Source organism: Acipenser ruthenus, chromosome 1, assembly GCF_902713425.1.
Source record: "Acipenser ruthenus chromosome 1, fAciRut3.2 maternal haplotype, whole genome shotgun sequence".
In the NCBI taxonomy this organism is placed as follows: Eukaryota; Metazoa; Chordata; class Actinopteri; order Acipenseriformes; family Acipenseridae; genus Acipenser; species Acipenser ruthenus.
Window position 1 is genome coordinate 75397605 of NC_081189.1, and position 26602 is coordinate 75424206.

General features: G+C 39.7%; 1 protein-coding gene across 2 annotated transcripts; it reads left to right on the forward strand.

Moving 5' to 3' along the window:
• The first annotated feature begins 1235 nt into the window (after positions 1 to 1235).
• On the forward strand, positions 1236 to 18113 carry LOC131737914 (focadhesin-like). 2 transcript variants are annotated; one of them, XM_059029889.1, is made up of 7 exons: positions 1236 to 1430; positions 2051 to 2092; positions 3134 to 3242; positions 6514 to 6752; positions 8115 to 8259; positions 15982 to 16064; positions 18018 to 18113. In XM_059029889.1, the coding sequence occupies exons 3-7, from the start codon at positions 3147 to 3149 to the stop codon at positions 18043 to 18045; spliced, it is 591 nt and encodes a 196-aa protein (XP_058885872.1). In that variant the 5' UTR covers positions 1236 to 1430; positions 2051 to 2092; positions 3134 to 3146; the 3' UTR covers positions 18046 to 18113. The 2 variants fall into 2 exon arrangements, with proteins under 2 accessions (XP_058885872.1, XP_058885868.1); XM_059029885.1 differs by lacking the exon at positions 18018 to 18113 and having other exon boundaries at positions 15982 to 16340.
• Positions 18114 to 26602: the final 8489 nt, after the last annotated feature.

Consider the following 26602-nt stretch of genomic DNA (forward strand, 5'->3'; position numbering starts at 1 on the left):
GCTGGGGAATACGGAAGAGTCCCTTTGTTGCATTTTGTCCAGTATATTGAACATTTAATTTAAATGGTCCAAACAGCATATTGTTGATCTCTATTGTAATAGAATTGCATGAAGCTATAGTAGGGTGACCATATTTTGTAAACCAAATCCGGGTCACTCAGTTATGGAAGCACAGCAAAGTAGCCAAGACTGAAATGTGTGTTGCAGAGTGTATTGCGAGCAGCTTATATTTTAACAGATGCACATATTTATTACAAATAGAAAACAAATATGCATATAACTTACAGAAAGTAACACACACTCCGCAATAATTGCAAAAAACTTTACATTTCCAAAAAAGCAGACATTAAAAAAATTCCCCAAACTAAACAAAACAGGCAATATGCAAGAGCCTACTTCTCCTGCTGCCTTCAAGCCAAAGCTAAGTAGCCAGGGTTACACATGGACATCCTGGGAACTTTGGAATTGGGTAACCAGGAGATTCCTGAAAATATAAAATCGAATTTTACTGACATCCTACTCTACAGTATGCTGTTATGGGTTCTCATGTCATGTCAATTTAGAGAAGGAAAAAATATATATATATAAAAAAAAAAATCTTTGTATTTTGATGTTTTTATTTTCTTCAACACTGTTTAACACATTTACATACGCACCAAGCAAGAACACTTATTAATGCCCATAACACTGGCGTTTATGAAAGACGGGATAACGAGCCAAAAACAGGATATTCAACTTAAATATTGTATATATTATAATAAAGGTCTGTACTTACTCCCTCGCCATTCACGTATAATCCTCATGCAGCTGTTTTTTCTTTTCATGCGATGCAGTCAGCCTATCTAAACCGAGCATGTTTTTTTTTAAACGCATGTGAGTTTTTTTTGTTGTTTTTTTCTGACAAAAATACAAAGTACGGTAATGCATTTATTTAAAAAAAAAAAAAAAAAAAAAAAGGTAATCTAAAAAATGTCCTCTTAAGTCTAGTACTTCACACTCGCTCCAGTGTGTACTGAAGCTGGATTTACTGGCTGTTGAAACAAGAGCGGGTCAGCTCAACAAACTACACCGATAGGCTACAGACAGTAGAATGTCAGTGATTATGCAAATAAACGGAGTGGTAGGAATTTCTGACAATCAACCCACGGTAACTTTTTTTTTTTTTTTTTTTGTTAAACGGAGGTTGGATCGTCAACTAAACTCAATGATTGGTTACTACGAATGTCAACGATGAATCAAGAAAGCGGTTGGGTGTAATTTAATGATAGAAACATTGATATTTATCTCTAACGCTTTTACATTACATTAGACCAATGCGAAAAATTAATAGTAAGTTTAATCGGGGACGAGCTTCGTGAACCGTGGACCGTTCCGGTACATTATTTGCCTGTGGACACAGTATCCGGGGACTGTTCAGGGAAAACAGGGAGGTATGGTCACCCTAAACTATAGCAGATTATTTAACAGGGGTCTGACTGATCATTCAAATAAACATTATTAAGGGTAACTCTGAAACCCAGTTTTCTTGAGGCTGTAAAAATTGATAAATGATTATATGTACATCTTGAAAAATTAAAACTTGTACACTCACTGATGGCCTTAGTACCTACTGCCAGTGTTATTGCAGGTGTTTCAAATATGTTGTCCCACACCTGTATAGCCTTGGGAATCATTCTTAAAATGGCTGCCTGATGCAACACTGCCAACACACTACAACTCCTAGCTCAATTCAATGTTGAGAAAAGAGGCTACTGGTTCCAGCGCTGTTCAGTGCAATGAGCCTGTACCACAAGCACTGCATGTGTTCTGGTTTATAGGGCAAACTCCTTTTATATGTTCTGAGATGTGAGAAACAGGACAGTTTCAAAGGGGGATCCCTACACTAGCCTGCCTTCCTAATGAGTGATAAGGTAGCAGTTAGTCAAGATGAAATGACTCTGCTTGGGGTCTTGACCCATGGAGTGTTAATCACACTGTGCATAAAGATTACACCAGGTCAAGTCTGCAGTACCTTGTAAATTATCTAATCTGCTTTTTGTCTTCCATACAGGGTCAGAGACCAACTCACCGATGCAGTCAAATCAGCAGCTAAGTAAGTCCCTTTTAAAGCAAATGAGCCATTTCCACGTCATTGTAAAATAATTAGCCTTTTGCATTTACAGCCCACCAGTTTCTGTCTCTCATTGTTTCCTAGTTTGATTTGACAAAGGTTTTGACATCCAAGGAAATAGCTAAGACATGAAAAAAACTATTCAGGCTCAATTTTAATAATCCGAATAAAGGCTGATAAAACTAGTGCCATTTTATCATACTCCTGCTAGTGTTTCTTGATCAGCTTAATAAAATCACTTAGTACAATAACAATGCAGTGAAATGGGTCAGCGTGTAAGAGGTATATGGGCAGCTATATTTAGAGCTGCCACTGTTAGACTCATGTCCTAAATTTACAGCAAGACTACCGAAGGATAACATTTTTGGTTTGGGGCATATATTATACATATTAGATTAGTTTATTGGTCTGTTGTTTTGAATGTATTGAATGAGTTATAGCAGGGGTGGGTAATTCCGGTCCTGGAGGGCCGGTGTCCCTCCTGGCTTTTGTTCCAACTGTGTTCTAAATTACTTAATTAGACCAAAAATTGGTAATAATTGGTCCAATTAAGTAATTTAGGGTAAGGTTGGAACAAAAGCCAGGAGGGACACCGGCCCTCCAGGACCGGAATTGTGCACCCCTGAGTTATAGCATTCTCATTCTAGTCCATGATTTATACATTCATGGATACAAAAGCTCAAGATCAATCAAATATTACCAATACATTTGTGAATATTATTGTACATTTGTAGGTTGTTGTATAATGTTATTTTTTTTAGACAAATGTCATATTTTCTTCCCTTACAAAGAAATAAAGATAATCTGCAGGTTATATAGCCCCAAAATAAATTACCGGTACCAACATTGCTCTTACAAACTGTTGCAAAGTGACTAGTACAATACATTCACTAGAAATTCACCAGACCAACCACTACAAATAACTTCTACTAGATCAATAAATAAATAGGAGGTTGTATTGCAATCTGGTATTTTGTGACATCAGACAATTTCAATGCAGTTTTATTTTCTGTGATCCCACAGAGACAGCCCAGTTATGCAAGGGAACTCAATATTAGCTCTTACTGGGCTTGCGGTGGCCATAACCAACTATGAGAACAGCCTGCCATCAGATGTTGAGAGCACACAAGAGGTTAGTGGTGAGATCTATTTCAAACCCCACACTAACACACTGATTGATCGAGCAAAAACATCAAACCATAAACAGGGCTTCCATTTACTGTAAAATAAGTGAAAATCAGACCCTGGGATTGTTAACAGTTGAAAGGGAAGTCTCATTCAAATTGTTTTTATCTTAGCTGGATTCTGTTCCTCTGATTAACTATGCACTTGTTTTCTATCTTGACATGTGCTCACATTATCAGTTTGTGTAAGTGCATGTCCTGCTCCTAGTGAGTCTTGCTGTCTGCGATGTGTAAGAGCTCTGTGCTTCTCCTTCCCAGAATCCCGCTGCAAAATTATGTTGCAGTCTGGTTGGGAGTTCACCTCTAAATATGTGCATAATACAATTAATTTTTCAAACTGGGACTGCCCAGCAGCCGAAATCAAGAGAGGGATATTAAACTAGATGAAATGAGTCGGTTTCACCTCTGTGTCAGAGCCCTTGTGACCTATCTAAGATCATTTAACAAAAAAAATGAAAATGTGCTTCTTTCCAAACTGCACCATCAAATTGACTTGTTTTATAGCTCTATGTGTGTATGTGAAACCAGAAAGATATGAAATGCTTGCATTTTGTTTTTAGATTGGTGCTGAAGTGTTGGCAACTAAGCACTGGTTTGTCATGGTTTTGACACACTGCTGAGTAGTGTGGATAGTTGCTATCACCCTAAGGGCTGTGTTTTCCCCTGGTTCCAACACATAAGTACTGTATTCAAAGAGTAAAGTATAACTCACACTAGACTAACTCTTTTGTAAGTCAGTCGAATGAGTGGTGTATTTTACTTACACTTTATTACTTATTCATCTCTATCCAGTAATAGGTTATCTAGCGGTAAGTGGGATCTCTACTTTAAATGTTTTTTCACAACATTCAACTTTTTATTCTAAGTGGTTTAACATGGTAATATTTGAATATTAAGTAAGCGTTTTCAGGAAATGTGGGTATGTACAAAGAGAGGTTGTGTTCCACATAGTGCAACCAGATGTAGTGGCTGTGGTAGATAACCTGTATGGGAAATCTTACTAGGTATAGACCATAAACATGCAACAAAACGCTACAGAATCTTAAAATGAAGAAATATCAAAAGTGTTTGTATCTCATTGCAAGCCTAAGCTGAATAAATAGATCTCGAGCTCTGAAATTTCACTTAAAAGAGCAGAAAAAAGTAATTGATTCTGGCCAGGTATCCGTTTTGCTTATACTAGCTACTGACCAAGAGCTTGTACACAAAAAAGGCATAAAGTCAATGCAAGGGCTTGAGTCTGTAAAATGCCTGGGAGAGAAGCTAAAATTCAATATGGTTTGTAAAATCATACACAGTACTTAAATAAATATTGGCAAATTCCACCTACTCTCACTTTTAGTTTTGCTATTTATAGTTGATATCAGTTGGGAGCCATTGACAAAAGCAATGCAGATATCGGCTTGCTTTCTTTCTCTCAGCCAAAAGCTATACAAAACAAAAAGTTAAAAACATTTATTAATACAGTTTATGCTTGTGAAATATTTTGACAGAATCCAAAAACAGTCTACTGTATTTGCTTAATACGATTTATTTCATCTGCAAGCTAGCTTTGCAGAAGGCAAACCACAAATATTTGTTGGAACAGGCCATACGACTTTCATTGTTTGTTCTAGTTTAAGTGCCTTATCTCAAAGTAGTAACTGATTATTCTTGATGGATATGACCGTTCTTCAATCCTTAGTTAATGGCCTACATCTATTTACATTTTTTCATGAAACATCAATAGTTGCAGTCCTGGCAACCAAGCTGTTTTCCACTGCTTCCACTGTGTGTGGAGAAGATCAGGCAAGAATGGGCCTGGATGCTATTAATAGCGACAAAGTGGCCCAGGAGAACATGGTACTTGACTGGCACAGCTACTGTGCGGTCAGCCGTGGGAGGTGGCGGCCAGTCACAACCTGCTGATTCAGGCGTGGGGGACTCTGTGGCATCCAGATCCAACAGCTCTACAGCTTTGGGTCTGGCCCCTGAGCAGAGACATTTGAGCTGTCTTGGGTTATCTTACAAAGGTATATTGGGGTATATTCCTGATGTGGTGTCAGTCGCGTGAACTGGATCCCATGACTCACTCCATGGCATATATACTGCAAATTTTGAAGGACCTTTTTGATGAATGGAAATCTCCCTCTATGCTAAAGTTCTACCTGGCAGCTATCTCAGCTTGCCATGTTAAAATTGACAGTCTCTCCAGGAGCACACTCCCTGGTGGGAAAGTTTTTGAAGGGTGCTCGGAGGTTAAGACCCCTAGAAAGGACCTTGTCGGTCGCTGGTGACATAATGTAGTGCTGGATGCACTTAGAAAACCGCCATTTAAGCCCCTACATTCAGCAAAGCTGAAATTCATGTAATTAAAGACAGCTTTCCCTCTTGCTATTACCTCCGCTAAGCGGGTGGGTGAAATGCAAACATTCTCAATAGCGAAAGCCTGTTTGCTTTTTGCGGAGGCTAGAACTAAGGTTACTCTCCATACTAATCCTGCTTTTCTCCCTAAAAGCATTTCTGATTTCCATATAAACCAGTCAGTGGAATTGGAGGCCTTCCATCCACCTCCCTTCCAGTCTGACAGGGAGTTCCATACGCTCTGTCTGGTTAGGGCACTGGCGTATTATGTTGACCGCACCCAGAGTTGGTGGCAATCATATGGGGCAGCAGTGTGGAGTAATGGTTAGGGCTCTGGACTCTTGACCGGAGGGTTGTGGGTTCAATCCCCAGTGGGAGACACTGCTGTTGTACCCTTGAGCAAGGTACTTTACCTAGATTGCTCCAGTAAAAACCCAACTGTATAAATGGGTAATTGTATGTAAAATAATGTGATATCTGTATAATGTGAAATAATGTATAATGTGATATCTTGTAACAATTGTAAGTCGCCCTGGATAAGGGTGTCTGCTAAGAAATAAATAATAATAATAATAATAATCAGAGCAATTTTTTATTTGCTTTGGGTCTACGTTCCACAGACAAGCCCTGTCTGAACAGTGGCTGTGAATGTGCCCTGAGCACTGCCTTATGCATCACTCATATTTATGTCCTGGGGCGGAGACGACGCCTGATGCATACAGGGCTCTTGATATACATTTCGACTTTCAGTTATGGTTTGTTGAATGAAAGAAAAAATGCCAGGGTTATAAAATGTATTTACATGATATAATATTGTAGGCATGTATATAAGATTATGATAAACACAATCATGCCACTCAGGACTTTTTTTTGTAGAAATCGTACTCTGGAGAGAACACAGCCAGTGCCATTGCACGCTCCTGTGCTGCCCTGGCTTTGTCCCTGATGGTGCCACTGTTGATCACATCCCACAAGGAGAGCATCGAGGAGATCCTAAACACACTCACGGCAGTGTTGCCAGGGAAACCACATGCAGACAAGTCCCAGGCTGAGCAGTTCCACACAGGTCTCGCTTTGGGAATGTTTCTGTCCTGTTTTAATGAGGAGCGGGTCAGGTAATGATTTGTGTGAAATTTAAATAATCTTCCCAACATACCTTGTTGTCTCTGATCAGAAAATGAATTTGCTCCTGATGAAGTCACTGGATACGCTGGAGGGTTGCTGTTTTTACATAATAAATGCATAAATAAACAGAAAACATCAGTCAGTTTCATCTCATAGGGTCTCAACTGGATTAATACTGAGCTATTAGTTCGGCACTGGGAGATTGGACAAGCTAATATAGTGCTACTGTGTATGTAATGTCTCTGCTGCTCTTTAGTATCCCACCCACTGGGAGAATGGATAGGACAGTTGTTGTCTTGGATGTACCCTATCCATGTGAGTAAATCATTTAGACATTTCTGGCATCATCTGCCATCAGGTACAAACACCTGTAACATGGGGCCTAATCTCATTGACCTCCTGTAGAATGAAATTAACTGACATCTATGTGAAACCACAGTCTATAAAACTGAGATTATTTATCCCTTGTATCTCAGGAGATCTTCCAACATATTTCAGACTCCTTGTCTAGTCATGTCTGTTTAATGCTACGGGAATGGCCGAACATAATGTAGTCATATGGACAGGATATGCACTGCTTATTGCCCTCCATTTCTGTCCTTTAAGGAGTGATAACCAATGCTTATTAATATTATTACTAGTCTCCATTTAATTGTGCTAACAATATTTTTCCTGTTTTAATAACCACAATGCAGGAAATGCAAATACAGTGATATAGATGAAGTGCTGCATCCTGGAACTTTTGCTGAAGGAGATCTGATTGCAGCTTGTTCATTAGTCAGTTTAAGCTACAACACATGCAGTGATTAGGTACAAGGAGTCAGCATCAACATTTCACCTGTATAACATCATTCTAAGAACACATCTTTCAGTTCCTTAAAAGGTTTCCAGGGCATGGAAGGCACAGAATAGACTATACTAACTAAACCAAGCTTTACATAGCCCGGTATTGAATCATCAATAACAGGTATTGAATCATCATGGCCACCAACTCTGCAGGAATTGAAGGGTGTTGCCCAAGGTGTAATAGAGTGTCCTTGTTGACATGTAGCCATCCTTACGAAGCAGTGAATATGTTCTACATTACATATCAGTTCTAATACTATTTTGCACTGTAACACTTTGCTCATGGTACTTCTACTTTCTACATGAATTAGCTGGCATGAGCAGCTTCATCAGGTGAAGAGGTGTGACACAGTCCAGCCTGTGCTATCACAAAGTGTTAAACTTGTAATTTAGTCTTAACATTAGCTAGTTAATCCCAGTGTGTTCCAGTGGAAATGTTTGAAAAGCTGCACCTTGATGATGGGTTTTGTATTAATGAATCTATTATTATCTATTGTTGTTACCAGCACTGGATGCATCTTGGGAGTTGGTCTTGTGCTTTCCTTGATGAGCCAGAACAGTCAAACTGAGTCCCGTGTGCATGTAGCTGTGACCATGGACAAGCTGCTTGACAGCCTGGAGGAGAGCAGCAACCAGGGCCGGATGCTGCAAGTGAGTTAATCACATCAGGGTGCTTCCTGACGTTAAGAACTTTAAAAAATAGAAGGTAAAACTTAAAAAAAAAAACTAGTGCCCCTTTCACACTGGCACTCATACATGGTTTCACAATCCCGCGTAGTGTGAAACCACGTACCTGGGTCTTACCCGGGTTGCAGCGACCCACCTCAAAATGCATGACAGCTGCTCGTAAGCCGACAAAATAGCAAACAGCCACGCCTCCATGAAAGTTTCACTTCTGCAAGGAACATTTCTGTTTATTCTGTTTAGCCATAGTTTTGTTGATTGGAGACACACCATGAGCCAGATTACAGCAGGGATGAAGAAACATTCGCTCTAATCAACAATTGGGGCGACGGTTCAATCCAGAGAAGCTTGGATGGAAGTGTCTGTAACAAACAGCTTTCAGGGCATTGATATGCACGTTGTGTATTTTCTTCTGTCACCCAGGTCGACCCTGCTTCTTCAAAAGTGGTGTGAAATCGTGTAACTGACCAGCATGACACCGGGTCCTGAACCGGGTAGAACATGCCAGTGTGAAAGGGGCTTAAGTCTAGTAGACAAACGTTTTTGGTTAGTACCTTCCTCAAAACTACCCTGCTTTTCAGGACAATTAAAATGCTGGTTAACTGGTTATCTATTTTTCAACTGCAGAGTGCATATTTAATCTCAGATTCCCTGAACTTCTGCATTTGTTATAATATTGTACAAACTGGTATGGTTCACAGAGTTATTAGTATATAGAATATATATTTTCTGTGCTCCAGGAACCCTCACCATGCCCGTCACTAAGTTTTTAGTTCAACATTTCTTGTAAGGTTATTCACTTCTTTCTAGTCAATGCCTGAATAACGCTTATCTATGTTCCTATCTGAGTGCCTACATGCATACTTCAAGTGGACTGTAATTGACAGTGAGAGAGCTGTTTTATTGCATATCTTTTTTTTGTTTTTGTCAATGGTTCAGTGACTTTCAAGTATGTTGGGGGCAGGAAATCATTAAAATACCAGTAAAAGCAATCAAAAGAATGAGGGGATGAGAAGAGGTCTCTGTACCAGCAAGAGATCTAAATCAGGTAGATACGAGAGTATGTAATTGTGATGCAAGTACAGTATATTGATGTAACGGATTGCATACAACTTTTATGGACTGTTCTGCAGGTTACTATTTTGAATAGTGGACCACAATTCAGAAAACTGGTATTATTGTTGTATTTGTGAGAAAATGTCATCTTTACTGTACCTTAGGTAGGAAGGGGGGAAGGGTAGGAGGGGGGGAGGGAGGAGAGGGGGAGGGGTAGGCAAGGGAGGAGGGGAGGGGAGGGGAGGGGGAGGGAGGAGAGGGGGAGGGGTAGGCAAGGGAGGAGGGGAGGGGAGGGGAGGGAGGAGGAGGAGGAGGGGAGGGGTAGGCAAGGGAGGGGAGGGAGGAGGAGGAGCGGGGTCCGAAGGGGAAGGGAGCGAGGAGGAGGGTTAGGAAGGGGAGGGGAGGGAGGAGGAGGGGAGGGGTAGGCAAGGGAGGGGAGAGGATGGGAGGGATAGGAAGAGGGAGGATTAATAATTATAATGACAGTGTTTTGATCATGTGTGCATTAGATAATAGCTACCCCTCACTTCTAAATATAGCACTACACCCCTGCTTCAGCGTGGGTAATAATGTTACCCATTCGTAATTAAATCCTTTTCTTTGATAGGTTATGCTTTTCTCAATCAAGGGTTAGTTTCTTTTCAAACAATCACATATACTGCACATACGGTACACTATATCATGCCGCGGACCAGCTGCAGTCTCTTTAAAATCAGAGCCTTCTGAAAGTCATTGTTGTGGGTTGATTTGTTTTTAAAAGTGGTCTTTATATATTTCCACCTGCTGACAGCAGAAGTCACAGTAGAGATGGAAAGTAGTTACAGTAAGAATATGGTAGCAAACTCAAATACTGTTCATTTATTAAATGCAGAAACTGTAAAATGAATAGTGTTTGTGTTCTTCATTTACAAATGAAATGCTACATGGCTATACAAATTGAAGTTAAATATGCTGTTTGTAAAGCCACTGTCTTTTGTCTTTTTTTCTGAGCAAGCAAGCCTTTGTATTGTAACCAAGAACTACCCTTCTCCTCTCAGCTGGAAATAACACTTGCAGGATGCTGGTTGTTAGGCCTTTTTATATTTTCATTTAAATGCAAAAACTTGGTCTCTTGTATGACTGCCAAGAAGCATTTACACAGAAACACCAAGAATGCAGTGCTGTACATTTTAAGCTGCTACACAGTTACCATGATGATCCATTCTTTTAATGTGCATTCTTTTAAATATAAAAACAAAAAAGAAGCATTAAAAAATAAGTTTTTAAGGACTTTCTAAGGGAGGATATTCTATATTGGTTGTTGTTGTTGTTCCTTGCATTTTCACAACATTTCCCTGAGGGGTACTCTCTAGGCCTCTGGCTGCAGCTTTGCTCTTTCAAACAGCTAGTGCCCCTGAATAACTTGTAACCTGGTATACAGTTTCCCAGAATTGCCAGCTTTGTCTAAAATTTTGTGTGCTAAAATGTTTGATACTGTAACCAGAAAATATCTACATGTGAAAGATGTATGCTACCCTTTTTACGATAAATTAGTCTTGGCACAGGCTTTAGTTTATGTGTTGGGGAAAATCAGAGCTTTTCTTGACAAAATTACAACTACAAAAACCTGACAGCTGATTTATAGCAGCTATTTCTGTTTGTCAATCTGTGTCTAATAGTGTAGCATACATTTTAAAATGTATTTTGTGTTAAAACTGATTTTAAACATTTATAAATGCTTGTTTACCATTTACGCATGAAAGGTTTTTCAACCTTATAAAATAAATATGTATGTTAAAGAAAGCAATATTGCAACATCAAAACTAAATGTGATATTTGTTATAATTTTCAGTATTAATAATATGAAAACTATACAGAAATGATATGACTACATACATTCAGCCATGTAAAGAATGTAAGTGATTATAAAATCCATATTTTATTATAAGAACCAAAAACTATGGATTGTTTTTTTTTATATATTAGATGTTATTTCTGGCTGCCGTCTAGTAAAACAATGCCCCTCAAATATCCAGGTCATCTAAGGTGCTTCTAGAGCAGTGCATTTATCTCTTTTGATTAATGATTTAATATCCAGTCTTGCAGACTACAGTAGAATAAAATCTGGTTTCACATTAATTACCCTTTTCTGTCTGTAATAACTATCAGTAGTGTTTCCAAAAGTGTGATTGTATTAAATGGAGGTATTTAAGGGATTAAGTGAAGCATACTGGGTATGATTTTTATTTCTTTCTGTTCAGCAGCTACTGAAACAATAAAGAAGAAACAGCACAGCTGTTCAGAGCTCCCTTCAAGATCAGTCATGCAAAATAAGAAGGTTTAGCTAGTGTCAATCAACCACATTACAGTTTTTAAATATAGGGGAAGGTTCTTGAGCCAGATCATATCAGCATTCTGCGTGGAAAAAAACAAACAAACAAACATACAGTATAGTATTGGACATTCATTGCAGTAGCTCTAGCTAACCAGTGTAGGGTGCTAATGACTTTCAGTGTACTATATGCGTAGGGCTCTTCATTTTTATTTTTTATTGTTGGTTATGTGGTGTCCCTTTAAAGTTATATTGAACCAAATCTGTTTCATAATTAAACTCTTCGAAAAGCATTGACTGTAAAACAAGATCACTTTTGTTTTTTCTTCCGTAACTTGAAGGAGACAATTATTCTGTTTCATTGATAATGTAAATAAATAAAAATAAAATGATGACAAAAAGCAAGTTCAGTTAAATTGCTTTTCTCGGATTTAAAATCATAATGACTAGTCGCAAAATTGTTATAACCTGTTATGCAAATAATTTCCTCTTAATTACGATTAAATTAAATCAATTTAACTTCACTCGCTGTTTGCGTTCAGTTTGATTTGAAAATATGGAGCTGCCTTTTTATACATTATCATTGAAACAGAATCATAGTCTCAATCAAGTTATGGGAGAAAAAACAAAGTAAACTTGTTTCACAATCAATACTTGTCCAAGAGTTTAATTGAAAAAAAAGGGGACATCATGCGATCGAAAATAAAACACGAAAATGAAGAGCTCTATGTATGATGTACCGCACCAGCCAACTCCAAACTGTAATATTTCCTAACACACTTAATATTTCATGTCCAACTCAAAAAGAAAAACATGTACATTTACTGTAGATAATGACAGTTGTACATCATATTGATCTACATTTTTATGATACTGATGGCTGCAATAATGTATTCATAGCCGTGGTGGGGATGTGTGGTACTAACATGCTTGTTATAGTTACAGCTTGTCAGAAACTTAACACATGTTTTTCTTGGGTTCAAAAAACTGAGATTTACCAACTACTTGTACTAATTAGATCAGTCATTTTCATTTTTCATTAGAATGTAATTGATCATAAAAAATACCTCTTGATGTGGATCAGTTTTTGTTTCTTATAGTACTGGCATCCAGATCTATCTTTCTTGGTGAGGTGTATCTTGTGATCTTTTGGGAGCAGGCACTGACAGACAGAATTCATGGTAAACCCAGCCCTTACAGTCACCTCAAGTGAAAGAATGATTTGGATCACATAATGGATCACAGTACTGTATGCATACATACCTGTAAAAGCAATTTTCCACAGTTCTGTCTGTCTTCACCACAGCTGCAGTCTGATGCTGTACAAGCCTCCCAGCATCAAAGCCGGTTTAATGAGGTAATCAGTGCAATAACTCAGGTAAGGCAAGCCATGTAATAACCTCATGTTTGCTTTTGCTATCCGATTATCTCTGGAATACACCTTATTAATCATAAAAACTAGTGAATAACACTGTTATTTTTGGGGGTATGGACATAAACAAAATTACACTGTGGGTTTCACTAGGGTTTATCCCATTCCTGTTAGTCACTCACATTAAAACCAGGGATGGCAGCTGGTTGTGACATTGTTTCTTGCCTCACCTGATGAACTCCACACAGAGTGAACTCCTGGTCTCCATGTTGATTGGTCAGGAGGAAACAAACTGATCTCTTACCCAGAGAACATTGATGAAATTATTTTCCGCGCCAAAGCCCATGTCACTTCCTCCATAAAAGCCTGCATCATACCGCAACAAACACAGTAACAGCCAATCAGCTGCACTCTCTGCCTGCAGCGGCCGGTCCGGATAACGTCTCCTGAACATCAAATACAGAGTCCTGATGGGATGATTCCTGTAGCATCTACTGATGCAAAGGATAAGAAAACCTATGAAGTGGTCTGGAGACCCAAACGGGCTATATGGAGGAATCACCTGCATACATGTATTCTGATGCTGGGATGAGAAAGTTTCACCTCTCAACATAAAGACCCAGACTTCAGCGTAACAGATCCAAATAGGCAAGTATGGTTCCTGTACCGGTAAATAAATACAAATTATAGAAGGCAGTTTAGAGACCTAATGGGCTATATATTTGCCCTGTACTCCTGTAAGTCACCTTGTAACATCAGGATATCTGCCTGGTAAATCATTACAGGCAGATATCCTGATGTTGTTTTAACAGGGATTTCATCCGTTCAACTTTAATAACCAAACCTACCCTGTAACTCCTGTAGTCGCCTTGTATACGGCATCTGCCAGACGAAATAATAATAAAATATTGGTGAATCATTGCATACAGATATGCTGATGCTGTTTTAAGAGGGATTTCATCATCTCTTAACTTCAATAATCAGAGCTAAACATATGAGGATGTTTTCCTTAACATCAATGGGTAGGTTCTACTTTTTAACAGCCAAAACTGAAGTTCTTTCTGGCTACACCACCTGAGGGTGGATTGACACCTATCTGGAGAAGGATTGCACCATCTCCACATGCAACAGGTATGTTAATAACTATGAGGTTGGTCACCTAATATCAACACAATCTTGGGGGAAGGCTGTCCGCAGTCAGGCAGACATCTACACCAACTAGTATATACTTACACCGGAGTGTAAGTATTGTACCTAGAGGCTACACGTTATACATTTGCCACTAACGTCATGGCTTTGATGAATGTCATCACGGTAGGAGGTGTTGTCAGATGAAGACATCCACATTCACAGCAGACGCACAAATCAAACTGCTGTAATTTGCCCCTCTAAAAGCTTTCTGGCAAGCGGGTAAAATATACATTAGATCCCTATGGTCCTGGAACTTAAATTGACCCGGCTACCCTACAGGATAAATAGCCAACAACATGGAGAACAGTTTAACACCAGCGACGGACATATCCACGCACTGAGGACTGGTTACGCAAGAGAGTTTTTACAAAAGATTCAATCCATGCTAGCGTTCTTTCAGAAGGTGTCCATTTCAGGTATATGTTGTTGTAAAAAATAAAAATAAATAATAAAAAAGTTGTAAATTGAGATGGAGCCAGTCTTGTTCTTAGTGCCTCACTGGGCCTAAAGGTTTTTGATTTCTGAGATACTGGATATAGTGGAAGTGGTGCCCTGCACCTACAGTGGAGCAGCGATCTCCTGTCCAGAACAGGACAATGTTTTCCACAATCCTTTTCAGTTGATTTTAGCTGCCTGAAGACTGAAGGGCAACTACTGAAGAGCTAGGGCTATCTGAACAAGTACAAACCTTACTTGGTCAAAAAAAAATGTTATAAAATAAGGGGGAAACCTTCAGGTTTCAGGTCCATATAGATGAATGGAAAGAAGTATTACTTGTATTGTATTGTAACACTTGAAATGTATTCGCTTACGATTGTAAGTCACCCTGGATAAGGGCGTCTGCTAAGAAATAAATAATAATAATAATAATAATAATAATAATAATAATAATAATAATAATAATAAAAGTTATTCTCTGGTGCGATCCAAGTTCAGTGCACGACTTGGAGTCTTTCTATCTACATTTATTAGCCATCTGTTTCACAGGGGTTCTACGTACCTTCCATCCATTCACATTGCTGCAATTTCCAACATGCTACCTGGCCAGGAAGGTCACTCTGTAGATTCCCACCCTAGGGTGGCTAGTGTTTGGTGGGGCTGCCATCTAAGGACCCCCAAGGAAACACATCGTCTCTCAGGGGAGCCTTAGCCTGTATTCAACAATTTAGGTTACCACAGTTCGGACCCTGGTTATATACAGGTAACAAAAATGTCTACTGCATTTCTAGTGATTGTGATCTCAGTAGAGGGATCACAAAACCAGGGAAAAACTGTCTCCAAACAGACCAATTTAAACTGCATCTTATCCTGCATCAAGTTCAGTGCATGGGGTAAAGTAAGGTTAATATAGGGGCAAAACTAAAATCTGACCAATACAGGACATCTGCCACGCTGCTACCTGGGCCTCCTCTGAGACCTTTATCAGCATTACAAATTGAATGTGTTTTATTTTCAGCCTACTTTTACTCTATGTATTCTGTATCTTCCTCTACTAACTTCTACCAACCATCCTCTTGTCTTAAATGCTTTGGTATGGTTCACTCTGTGTGGAGTTCATCAGATGAGGTAAGAAGACGAAGATTACCTGTAATATGGTTTCTTCGTAGGTTGATGAACTCCACACACAAAATCGTTCTTTATGCCAGTTAAGCTTAACTGAGTGATCTCCAAAAAGGGTTAAAGATCCCCACTGTACTAGAACTTTACTTTCGAGTTTCTAAAAGTAAATGATTTGCCTCCTGTTCTTGTTTTTTTCTAGGTCCCGAGTCCATCCCCTTGGAGCTGGTGGATTAAATGTCCAGTCATATCTGTGAGAGAGGCATGTTTTAATATCCAGTCAAGGTCAGAAAACCTTGCTTCGTTTTTTGCCTTGTCAATTAGAAGTTCCCGAATTACTGGAAGCAAAGACAAAAAAAAAAAAAAAAGCTCAAATACACGTCCACAAGATAACCAATCTCACTGTGCAGGCCACGGAGCGGGGCTCTCCGGTTGTGAACTCAGCTCCTGAACTCATAGTCAAAGTAAAAAAAAAAAACTACAATAATTCAGTAATGATTGCAAACAGGTAAGAGAACAATAATAAAATGTAATTTTAGGCTATAGTTTTTTAATATTGTATTTGTGCAGTTGTTTTAAATATTTTTGGTTACTTGATGGTTTGAACTGTAAAATATATAGACAATGTGATTTTAAAAACCATGTCGTTTTAAACAATTTCACAGTGGTATTAAAAAGCTCCTTTTAAAAGTGGAAACAGCAGGGGGTGCTGTTTGACCTGCTATTAATGTAAATAAACAAATTGTATTGCCATCTATATCATTTTTCCACCATCTGCTATTTCAGTTATGAACCAGCATATCAACTATTACAAAAGTGTGCTATTTTGATATTGTACTGTGCACTCATATAACATAATGTGCTATAGTTTACTTTAAATGTGTACTGTAATTATACTTCTACACATAAGGAGCACAATGGAATCCCAAATCAAGTATTATTTTATGTGTTAAGAACATAAGAACATAAGAAAGTTTACAAACGAGAGGAGGCCATTCACCCATCTTGCTTGTTTGGTTGTTAGTAGCTTATTGATCCCAGAATCTCATCAAGCGCAGCTTCTTGAAGGATCCCACTGGGTGTCAGCTGGGTTGTTTATGCACACTACACAATAATGTAATACCTGTGCTGCAGTTAGTTTAATGGGCTTATGCTGGTGTAATGTTGATTACTCAGTACAATAGAATAGAACAATATGTTATCCGAAAAAAACAAAACAAAACAAAAAAAACTGGATGCCCAAACACACGCTCTAACCAGTAACATATTAAACAAGTCTGTACCTTGATTATTTCAAATCACAGATACAAACAAGTCTAGCCGCAGGGCTATTTCCATCCAGCTTTAGCATGAGTCATTAAACTTTCATGACAGTGCTATTCCAAAGAAAGATTGCTGATGGCAGTACAGTACAGTTATTGTATTGGATACAATCTTGAAATGATTATATTTGTACACTGTAACATCCATAACTATAAAACACTCAATCGTAGGATATGGACAAATGCTAACAAAAAAAATTTAGTCAAAAACTTCTCATCGAAACTTAGTATTTCTGATATTTTTTATATCCCTTTAAATACTGGTGCACAGCATGGGCTAGTTTAGCCTGGTTATGCTTAGTGATTTGCAATGAAAAACTATTTGCTCTAATCACATTGCCACTCCAAAAAATGTCTTCAGTTGAGTGTTTTTTCCTTTACAAATAAACGATTGGACTGTTGCTATTTTAAATCTGATGTAGGGAAATGATTACCATAAATGTGAAGCCTATTGTGATAACCATTGAATGTTTTTTATTACAAAAAAATAAATAAATAAATAAATAAATAAATAAATAAAAACACACATTTGTATTCCTGTTGAAATGTAGAAAGATTATATTTACATGTTACATGTGAAAAAATTAATATTGGGTACAATTTGAGTGCTCTTTTTTTGGAAGTTAAAAACTCCTTTATCTTTCATTAATTTCTGGACAAATTTTGATTGGCTTTTACGACACAAACTTTTACAAATATTTAACCTGTACATTTACTCGTACACATTCTTGCTTGGTGTTTGTACTGTATAATGATATTACATAAATATATAGGTATATAACGATTATAATATTCAAACAGCCAATAAGAGACTAAACAATATACCAGAGTAAAGGAGAAACGTCCACAAAACAAAAGTAAGCTTTTATAGCTATCAACGTTTAAGTTAACATTTTATTTGTATTTTGCCTCTTAGGTGCAGAAATCCAGCAATTCTGCATTGAGCTAGCTGTGAGCCAATCCTGCTCATCCCAGAGTGCTTCTATGTTTCTAGGAATGTGGCTGACACCACCTCTTGTTTACAGTGTCATTGTAAGTAATACACTGTGGTACAGCCAAGTTATTTCATGAGCCCTGCTTCCACTGAATAAAGCTTCAGCATTTAGTCTGCATCTCGGATTAAACCCAATTCCATGAAATTATTTTGAATTTTTCTTGAATGTATTACTTATTTTATCAATTCTCATATATACAATAAAGACATTAAGAAACATTATTACCAATTGCTTGAAATCATCTACAAATTGCCTAAATCTCCTGAATTACTTTTTTAAAGCAATCTAATTTGATTACTTTTTAAAATCTGAAATAACAATTAAGTGCTTTTAATTACCAGGTTCAGGTTCTCCTTTTCCTATTTAAAGACAAGAGGCTACCTTTACAAGTCTCTTTCCCTTTGGGTGAAACATGTCCCTGATGACAAACTGCAGTCACATGTGGAGGCGTTAGCAGTTCAGCACTTTGCAGCAGAGAACAGGTTGCAGTACCCAGGCCTGTGCTTATCAGTCCTTGAATGGCTTGGCCAAGCTGCAAAGCTGCCCAATCCAGCGCAGTACTGCTGGGGTGTACTCTACAACACCACAGAGAAAATCTTCCAGCTGCTACCAGGTGAAATTCAGGTAGTCGAGCAGTGCTTCTGTCAAAAATTCAAGGGCATAAAAACTCATAATGCAGAATATCATCTATTTAATCTGACCCAATCCCATTCCCCATAATTCAAAGAATTGTATTTTTAAACTAAAGGCAGAATGATTTACGGTGTGATGTTGATTCATGCTACTTCAATACACAGTAGGGTATGCATTTTAGAGATCATGCCAAATTTTGGACTTCCCAAGGTACAGATACCAGTAACAGTTGTAACATTATGAAAGTTTATCACAGGTTTTACATTTTCACAGTCTTTAAATAAAGTGTGAATCTGAATTTGGCCTGGTTGATTCAGGAGGGATTGCCTGGTGCTGTAAAATGTTCTGATAAATCCTGGCACAGTATAGGCTGATCAAATCAACCCCTATGATGCAGTAACTGTTTATTTCAATACAATGAAGCATTTTGTTTGTGAAGTGTTTTCTATTCGTATTCCATTTTTAATTTCTAGAATAGTGAAGTCAGTCTCTGTGGAAATTGCTAAATGCCTGTCAGAGATGGAAGACACTGAAATTGACAGGATAACTCAAGTCACCTTTGTTTTCGGAATGCAAAGACTTGTTTTTAATTCAGAAAAAAAACAATTGCAATCATTTTGTACCTTATAAAAATGGCAGTTATAAGCAATATTAGTTAGTTAACAGGCAATAGTCTGTCCTCTTACCTATCCGGACGCATGCAGTCTGTTTTCTGTGCTGGACGCCGTGGTGTTGCAAACCCAGTCCCTTGTCCCCCAAGGATCTGTTCTTGGGCCCCTTCAACATCTACATGCTTCCCTTGGGTCACCTCATCCGCCAACACAGCCTCATGTTTGACTCCTATGCTGAAGACACACAGCTCTACTTAAAACTCGACCCTGGTAACCCCTCTGCCATGGTCCGGCTCTTGGTTTGCATTCAAGATATCGAAGCATGGGTGTCTGCCAATTGTCTTCAGCTGAACACTAGCAAATTTGAACTCCTTCTAGTACGATCTAAAACTCAAACTTAATAATTTAAATATAGCTGCCCTGGACCTTGGAAACTGTCTGCTGCTGCCTTCTCCCACAGTACGAAGCCTTGGTGTACTTCTTGACAGCAACCTCTCCTTTGATGCCCACATCTCCTCCGTGGTCAAATCTTCCTTCTACCATCTTCGAAACATCTCCAAAGTCTGTCCCTACCTTTCCTTCCCAGATGCGGATATACTTTGTCATGCATTTGTCTCCTTCTGGACTCAACTACTGCAACTCTCTATATGGTGGTCTCCTGGGACGCACCAAAAACCGACTGCAACCTGTTCAGAATGCCGCTGACAGGATCCTTACCAGATCTAAAAAACGTGATCACATCACCCCCCGTCTTGCCCAGCTGCACTGGCTACCTGTAAAGTTCAGGATTATTTTAAAAACTCTCCTGCTCACCTACAATGCCCTTCATCACACAGGTTCCAAGTACCTCCTCAACCTGCTGACCCGCTATGTCCCTGCCTGCAAGCTGAGGTCCTCTGACTCTGGCCTGCTTGTTATCCCCAAGCAAAAGTCCACCACACTTGGAGAACGCTTGTTTAGCTTCACGGCTCCGACTCTTTGGAACTCTCTCACAGCTTTGGTACATGATGCTCCCACCGTCGCACGCTTTAAATCAACTCTCAAGACCCACCTGTTCTCTCTTGCTTTTCATGCTCTTTAAGCCTGATATCTGCTATTAGCTGCTGTGGTGCTGCTACTATTTCCTGTATTATGTTACTATCATGTATTATGCACTTTCTACTGTATTTAATGTACTATTTAATGTATTATGCTAATATAATGTATTATGCATTTCTCTGTATTTAAAGTATTATGGGTTTTCTTGTTGTTACTGCATCTTGTAAAGGGCTTTGTGATGGGGTCCACTATGAAAGGTGCTATATAAAATAAAGATTGATTGATTGATATAAGAACATGTAACTAAGGCATTTCTAAGAAACTTTATTACTACTTATACAGTACTAAGGTTTATGATATTAATGTTTCTTTTAATAAACCGTTTTAATAATTGTTCAGTCTTTAAGTAATGCAAATAATGTGCAGCAAACTGTACATTGGAATTTTTTTGGTGCTAGGGGCCTCTAGACAGGGGCCTAAATCATCCTCTACTTCATCTGGGGCTATAAATAAGGTCTCCCTCGCCTGCCAGGGCTTCAACAGATGAACATGGTAAATTTTGCATTTATTTCGGTGATCGGGCTGCTTAATTTCATAATTGACCTTTCCTATAGCCCCTATAACAACAGTACTTTGTCTTCTGGTCGAAAGGTTTGAATACGTGCATTTTTATTGTACTGCTGCTCTTGCCAGTGCTGAGACGATTTTAAATTGTCCTGTGCCAATCGACCAACCAAATCCAGGCGATCTCTAAGTAGGAGCACATCCTTCACTACATTTTTGGACGAGCCTTTGTGCTCCTCCCACCCCTCTCTCACCAGATCGAGGATGCCACGAGGCTGTCAGTCGTACAAGAGCTTGAAGGGGGAGAACCCTGTCGAACTCTGCGGCACCTCTCTCACTGTGACAAGGAGGTAAGGAAGAAGCGATGCCCAATGTTTCTGCTCATCCATTACAAACCGTCTCAGCATCGACTTCAAGGTCCGATTTAAAACGTTCCACCAAACCGTCCATCTGTGGATGATAAACAGACGTCCTGATGGTACGTATTTTTAATATTTTATATACCTGCTGTAGCGTGTTAGACAGAAAGTTGGTTCCATGATCAGTGAAGATCTCCTTGGGGATCCCTACTCTAGCCATAATCTGCACTAATTCTGTTGCTATCGCAGCGGCACTAGTGGACCTCAATGGAACTGCGTCTGGGTATTGCGTTGTATAATCTACCATTACTAATATATGCGTATACCCAGAGTCAGAAGGTAGCAAATGGCCAACTATGTCCATTGCAATGCATTCAAAAGGAGTGGAAATAATCGGAATCCTGTTGTAGTGTGCAAGGTATATTTGTATTTGGACTAGTTTAAGTTGTAGTCATATAATACCTTATTTGAATTCAAATCATGTAGGACCCACCAGTATTGAAATAATCAGACTGGACAACGCTTCTAGTGAATATAAAGGAACAGTTTTATTAGAAATAAAACTAAATAAGGGACTGTGACAGAAATACAATGAGTTTTGGTTGTAAATCTCCCTCCCGACCTGTGAGGGCGATAAGCAGAGAAGGGAGAAGTCTTTGGACAGGGTGGCCTGACAGTTCTTTCCCCGAGCCGGGAAGTCGGTCAGTCTGGAAGGCGAGACTCCATTGCAGGGCAGAAGGGCAACGACGTAGCAGCTGCAGATAGTAGAGACAGCTGCACTCGTTTACCAAGGGGTCATGCGTGATAGCATAAAGGGGATGGAGAATTACAATCTTTTCCTTCGCTTGGTTCGAGATACAAGGAACTGGAAGGCCTGGGAGAAACCCTTAAAAAAAACTAAAGAAAAAGAGTTAGTGAGTGTTTTGTTTGTTTTGTCGCTGTTAGTAATTGTCTGTTGTTTTTGTAAATCACTAGACAGCTAACACGTCTCCGAAGCTGTCGCCTTGGGCCAGCACTGCCCGGAACAACACTACACCACAGTCAATGTGACTGGTGACCGTGTTTTGTATTATTGTGGGGCAGATAACGTGTCTTTATTATTTGGACTGCAATCCATTTATTATTGTTTCTTCTGTGCTTTACACATTGGTGTGTATTGCCGGAGGTTTATTGTTTGGTTGCCAGACCGGGAGTTATAAATAAAAGACCCCTTTCCAAATAGATTACAGTTTCCTGGTGTGTGATTATTTCTGCACTGCATCACCTCTGCACCTGTTTCCAATCACCAGCCACTTTGCCACAGGGACAAATGATAAAGGTTCAACAACTAAACTAAAGTAATACAGAAAAGAAGAATGAACTAATCTAAACAGTACAGAAAGGAAAATATGAACAACGACACCCCACTCCCGATAGTTAATTAGCGATCCAAAGCAATCTATTGGAGATTCCCTTAAAGGTTACAACCGCATTCATCCAACTCTTTCTCCGCTGATCAATCGGGGCTAAGATAGAGATTTGATTACAAGTACTTTTAGAATTTTAGACGTCTTACGCTGCGGACTCCCACACCAAGGCAAACACTCGAGTAGTTATCTCATAACAGTATGCTCTATTCAAGCCGGTCACAGGCTGGGTCTTCAGATTGTCAAAGTTTAGAGACTTGTTTGTGTGTCGGGAGCCCTGTCTGAATGTTGTGCCTGTGTTTTTTCTCTTCACCCCTGTGATTGGATAGTTTGTGTATTTTGTATACTTGCTGTTCCGAGATGGTCCATGCACAAGCCTCATGACCTCAGACCGATAAGACTGGGGAATTATTAACTGTGTTACAGGCTGTCTTGTGCCCATGGCAGGGTTCAATCTATATAACAATTGCCCTTTTATAATGAAATGTGGATATACTAGCTGCCCAGCACTTTCAACATCCTTACCTTCAATAGACTGGACCTGTCCCCAAGTGTGCACCAGTGTGGAATTGTTTTCCGGTACCACACTAGGTCCGGACTTCGGTCCAACATGTCCTGTATATTGAGAGGGGCTGGAGTAGCCTCTGCCCTGGATGGCCCAGTAACCTCGCCCGCTCGGTCACACTGCGTACCAACTCCCTTTGATTGGCGTTTGCTACCATCAGAGCATTCTCCCACCAGACCCCAGTCTCTTCTCATTGATGCTCCCTCCCATTTTTCAATCTATCTCTCTCTTTTTGTTTTTCTAGGACAAAAAGTGGGGAAAACATATCCGTTATAAATCGGTTTTCCTTTCTCTTTTTTGGCCACATTTACGTGTGTGACTGGGGCTGCCATTAATTTCACCAATTCATTACAGTTTGGCCAGTCCCAGCCCAGAATTACTGGGTGTGGTACCCTTTCCGCCACCCCTACTACCAAGTGACGTTTGATTGGTCCCACCGATAAATACACTTTTAGTACAGGGTATGTTGTCGTGTCTCCATGGATACAGGAGATAGCCACCTGACCTTGTGGTTGCCATGACACACCGCCCAAGAGAACCTTTCAAATTAAGGTCTGCTCACACTCTGTGTCCCCTAATGCATGGGTTTTCACTTTCCTTATAATCACATCAACAAAACAAGGCCCCTCCCGACCATTTCCCCATCGCTTACCTGCTTCTGATGCCAAATAACATGTCACCACGTCACACTCCATTGCCGATGGGCATAACCTGGCGATGTGTCCTGGCTGTTGGCACCTGAAACAAATAGAAGGGGCAGAAGGAGCTGAGGTTACGTATCTGTCCCGCTGCTTGTAAGGCAATGGGGCAGGGGCATCAAATCTACCCCAGCTGGGGGCCAACCTTGGCCTCCTTGATGGGGAGGTAAGGTTGTCCATTGGGGTTGGTGGTCTAGGAGGTCTTGGTCTAGTCCCAGGTAGTGGTGGAACTGTGAGAGGAGTCGGTGCTCGGCTGCTCCGTGGTAAGGGAGCGGTGAGTAGGCCAGTCTTGGCGGAGATCAGGGAGTCCTCGAAATCCTTGGCCAGTTTCATGGCAGCTTCCACGGTGTCGGCATTGTGGCGCCTTATCCATGGCAAAACTGCTAGGTGACGATTGCCTCGCCCATCTGTATCTGGCGATCTCTGGTACTCCCTGAATCGTACCCTGTGTGTTTCCCCTGTGATGTTCAGGCGACGGAGAATGGCTTGCTTCACCAGGTCGTATTGGGCGGCTTCGGCATCCGTCATGGCCTGGTAGGCTGCCTGGGCCTCCCCAATCAGGCAGGGCCATAGCTGGCTAGCCCAGAAATCCTTTGACCATGACGCGGTGGTAGCCAACCACTCAAGTGCGACCAGGGTCATCCTCCGCCGTCATCTTTTGTGCCCAAGCCTTTGAGGGCGGATGTGCAGTTGAAAGTGAATTTTGAAAGATGTGCTTGTTTGTTTCGTGGAGACAATGGCATTGAGCAAACCATCCACGAGTAATAAATGAAAGTATGAGGCTTAAGCCAGAATGAGAAGAAGAGTTTGTTTTCACTGAAAACAGTGGTGAACCTCCGTGTCTCACCTTCAACAAATCGCTTACACTTAGTCTGTACAAGGCGAGCAACCTCAGACATCATTATGAAACAAATAACACATTTTCATCTGACTATCCTCCTGGATCAGACTTAATGAGAAACAAGCTGGCCTCTTTAAAAGCATGCCTCATCCATCAGCAGATGCTCCTTTTGGTGTTCAGTAAAGATGCTGATGTAACGACTCAAGCAAGTTTTGTATGGCATGGAATATCACTCATGCCAAACGTCCTTATTCAGATGAATGAATCTTTTGTTTAAATGTTATATTGCAGGTCTAACATTTATATTATATTTACATATCTTACATCTCGTCATGAGCAGGTACTGTAATCCCTTTCAAAATAAATACAGTGCATTTGTCATCCACAAAGCTTTCAAAAGTATTTAATACATGCAGCAGTGATACAAAGAAAAAAAGCTTTTTTTTTTTTTTTTTTTTTTTAAACCAAGCATTCAGAGCTTCAAGGGAAGAGCTTGTCATAAAGAATCCTTTTTATGTGGTGTTTTTGGTGAAATCAGGGCAGTTATAGTATTTTGCTTCACAATAACTGAATATATTGTAACGACCCCGGGATTTGCACTGCAGCAGGACTTATTGTCTGTCCTGTTTGTTTGTTATGTGTTTCTGTGTATAAGCCTGCTTTTATTTTCACACAATGCTACAATATTTTGTTTAAAGTGCATAATACATACAATATAAACATAAATAATAGAAAAACACCAGTGTTACTGTGAGGCGTGTGAATTAAAATAATGGAATTTCCAGATAGAAAGTATGTGAAACAAGGAAAACATATTTTGATTTTTGTTACACGAAAAACAAAACAAAAATTACTGGCGTGAGGGAGGGAGTGCTGGATCAAAAAAAAAAAAAACTATATTCTTTTGTGTAAAACTCTGTGCGCCTTCTAAGTCCTCTGTGGATCGCCCACCGTACATAAAAAGAAAAAAAAAGTTTAACAGAACACACACACAAACACTATGGCACAGACACTCTTTTATCACTACTCTCCCCTAGCCTCATAACCTTACCTGTATTTCAAAGGCTTCCCCAGAACACAGTAGCACATTCCCTTTTGTATGCAAAGCCCTGCCCCTGTAGTCAGTGGAACACCAATCCCGAACTTTGCTACAAATCACTTGACTCGAGTGACCAGGATCTATACACTTGCACTTCTGCCACTCACCAAGGTGACGCCTCTCATAAAAGGTGACTTCTGTCATGGTCACGTGATCTTGGTAAGGGAAGTCCCGAGTTATCTTGGTGCCTTCTATTCCCGGGAGGCTGAATTACAGACTGAAACCCCTTTGACTCATCACAGTTACATTTAAAGTTTAATACACTGTAGATCTATAGCACAATAAAAATGACACAGAAACTGTAAGGCTGTGTCTGCAATGTTCTCCCTTGTTCTTGTGTGTTTTGCTGCCATCGCCATAACAACTACTACACAGAGTAAGTGCAAGATTCCGTTATAATTTGGCCATCCCTGGTCTAAATGTTGGTTAAATTTGAGAGAGGAGATGCATGCATTCCTCCTACAAAACTGTCCACCTCAAGTAATAAATGTAGTAATGCAACCTGTTACATTAACAATGTTTCCTTTTGTACTTTCCTTCAGCCTGTACTGCTAGGGGATATAATGGGATACAAAGGGTGTGTCTGATCCATGCAATAGTATAAAATGGAGTGGTTTCCAAGAGTTTCTTTAGACAAATAATTTTGTTTCCTCCCCTAGGCAGATTACCTTTTCACGTCATTGAAAACATTC

Excerpts from the sequence above, each read along its gene's own strand:
- LOC131737914 (XM_059029885.1), top strand. The coding sequence starts at position 3,147 with ATGCAAGGGAACTCAATATTAGCTCTTACTGGGCTTGCGGTGGCCATA. Across the intron at positions 3,243-6,513 it reads ATGTTGAGAGCACACAAGAG|AAATCGTACTCTGGAGAGAA; the intron begins GTTAGTGGTGAG and ends TTTTTTTTGTAG. Across the intron at positions 8,260-15,981 it reads ACCAGGGCCGGATGCTGCAA|GTCCCGAGTCCATCCCCTTG; the intron begins GTGAGTTAATCA and ends GTTTTTTTCTAG.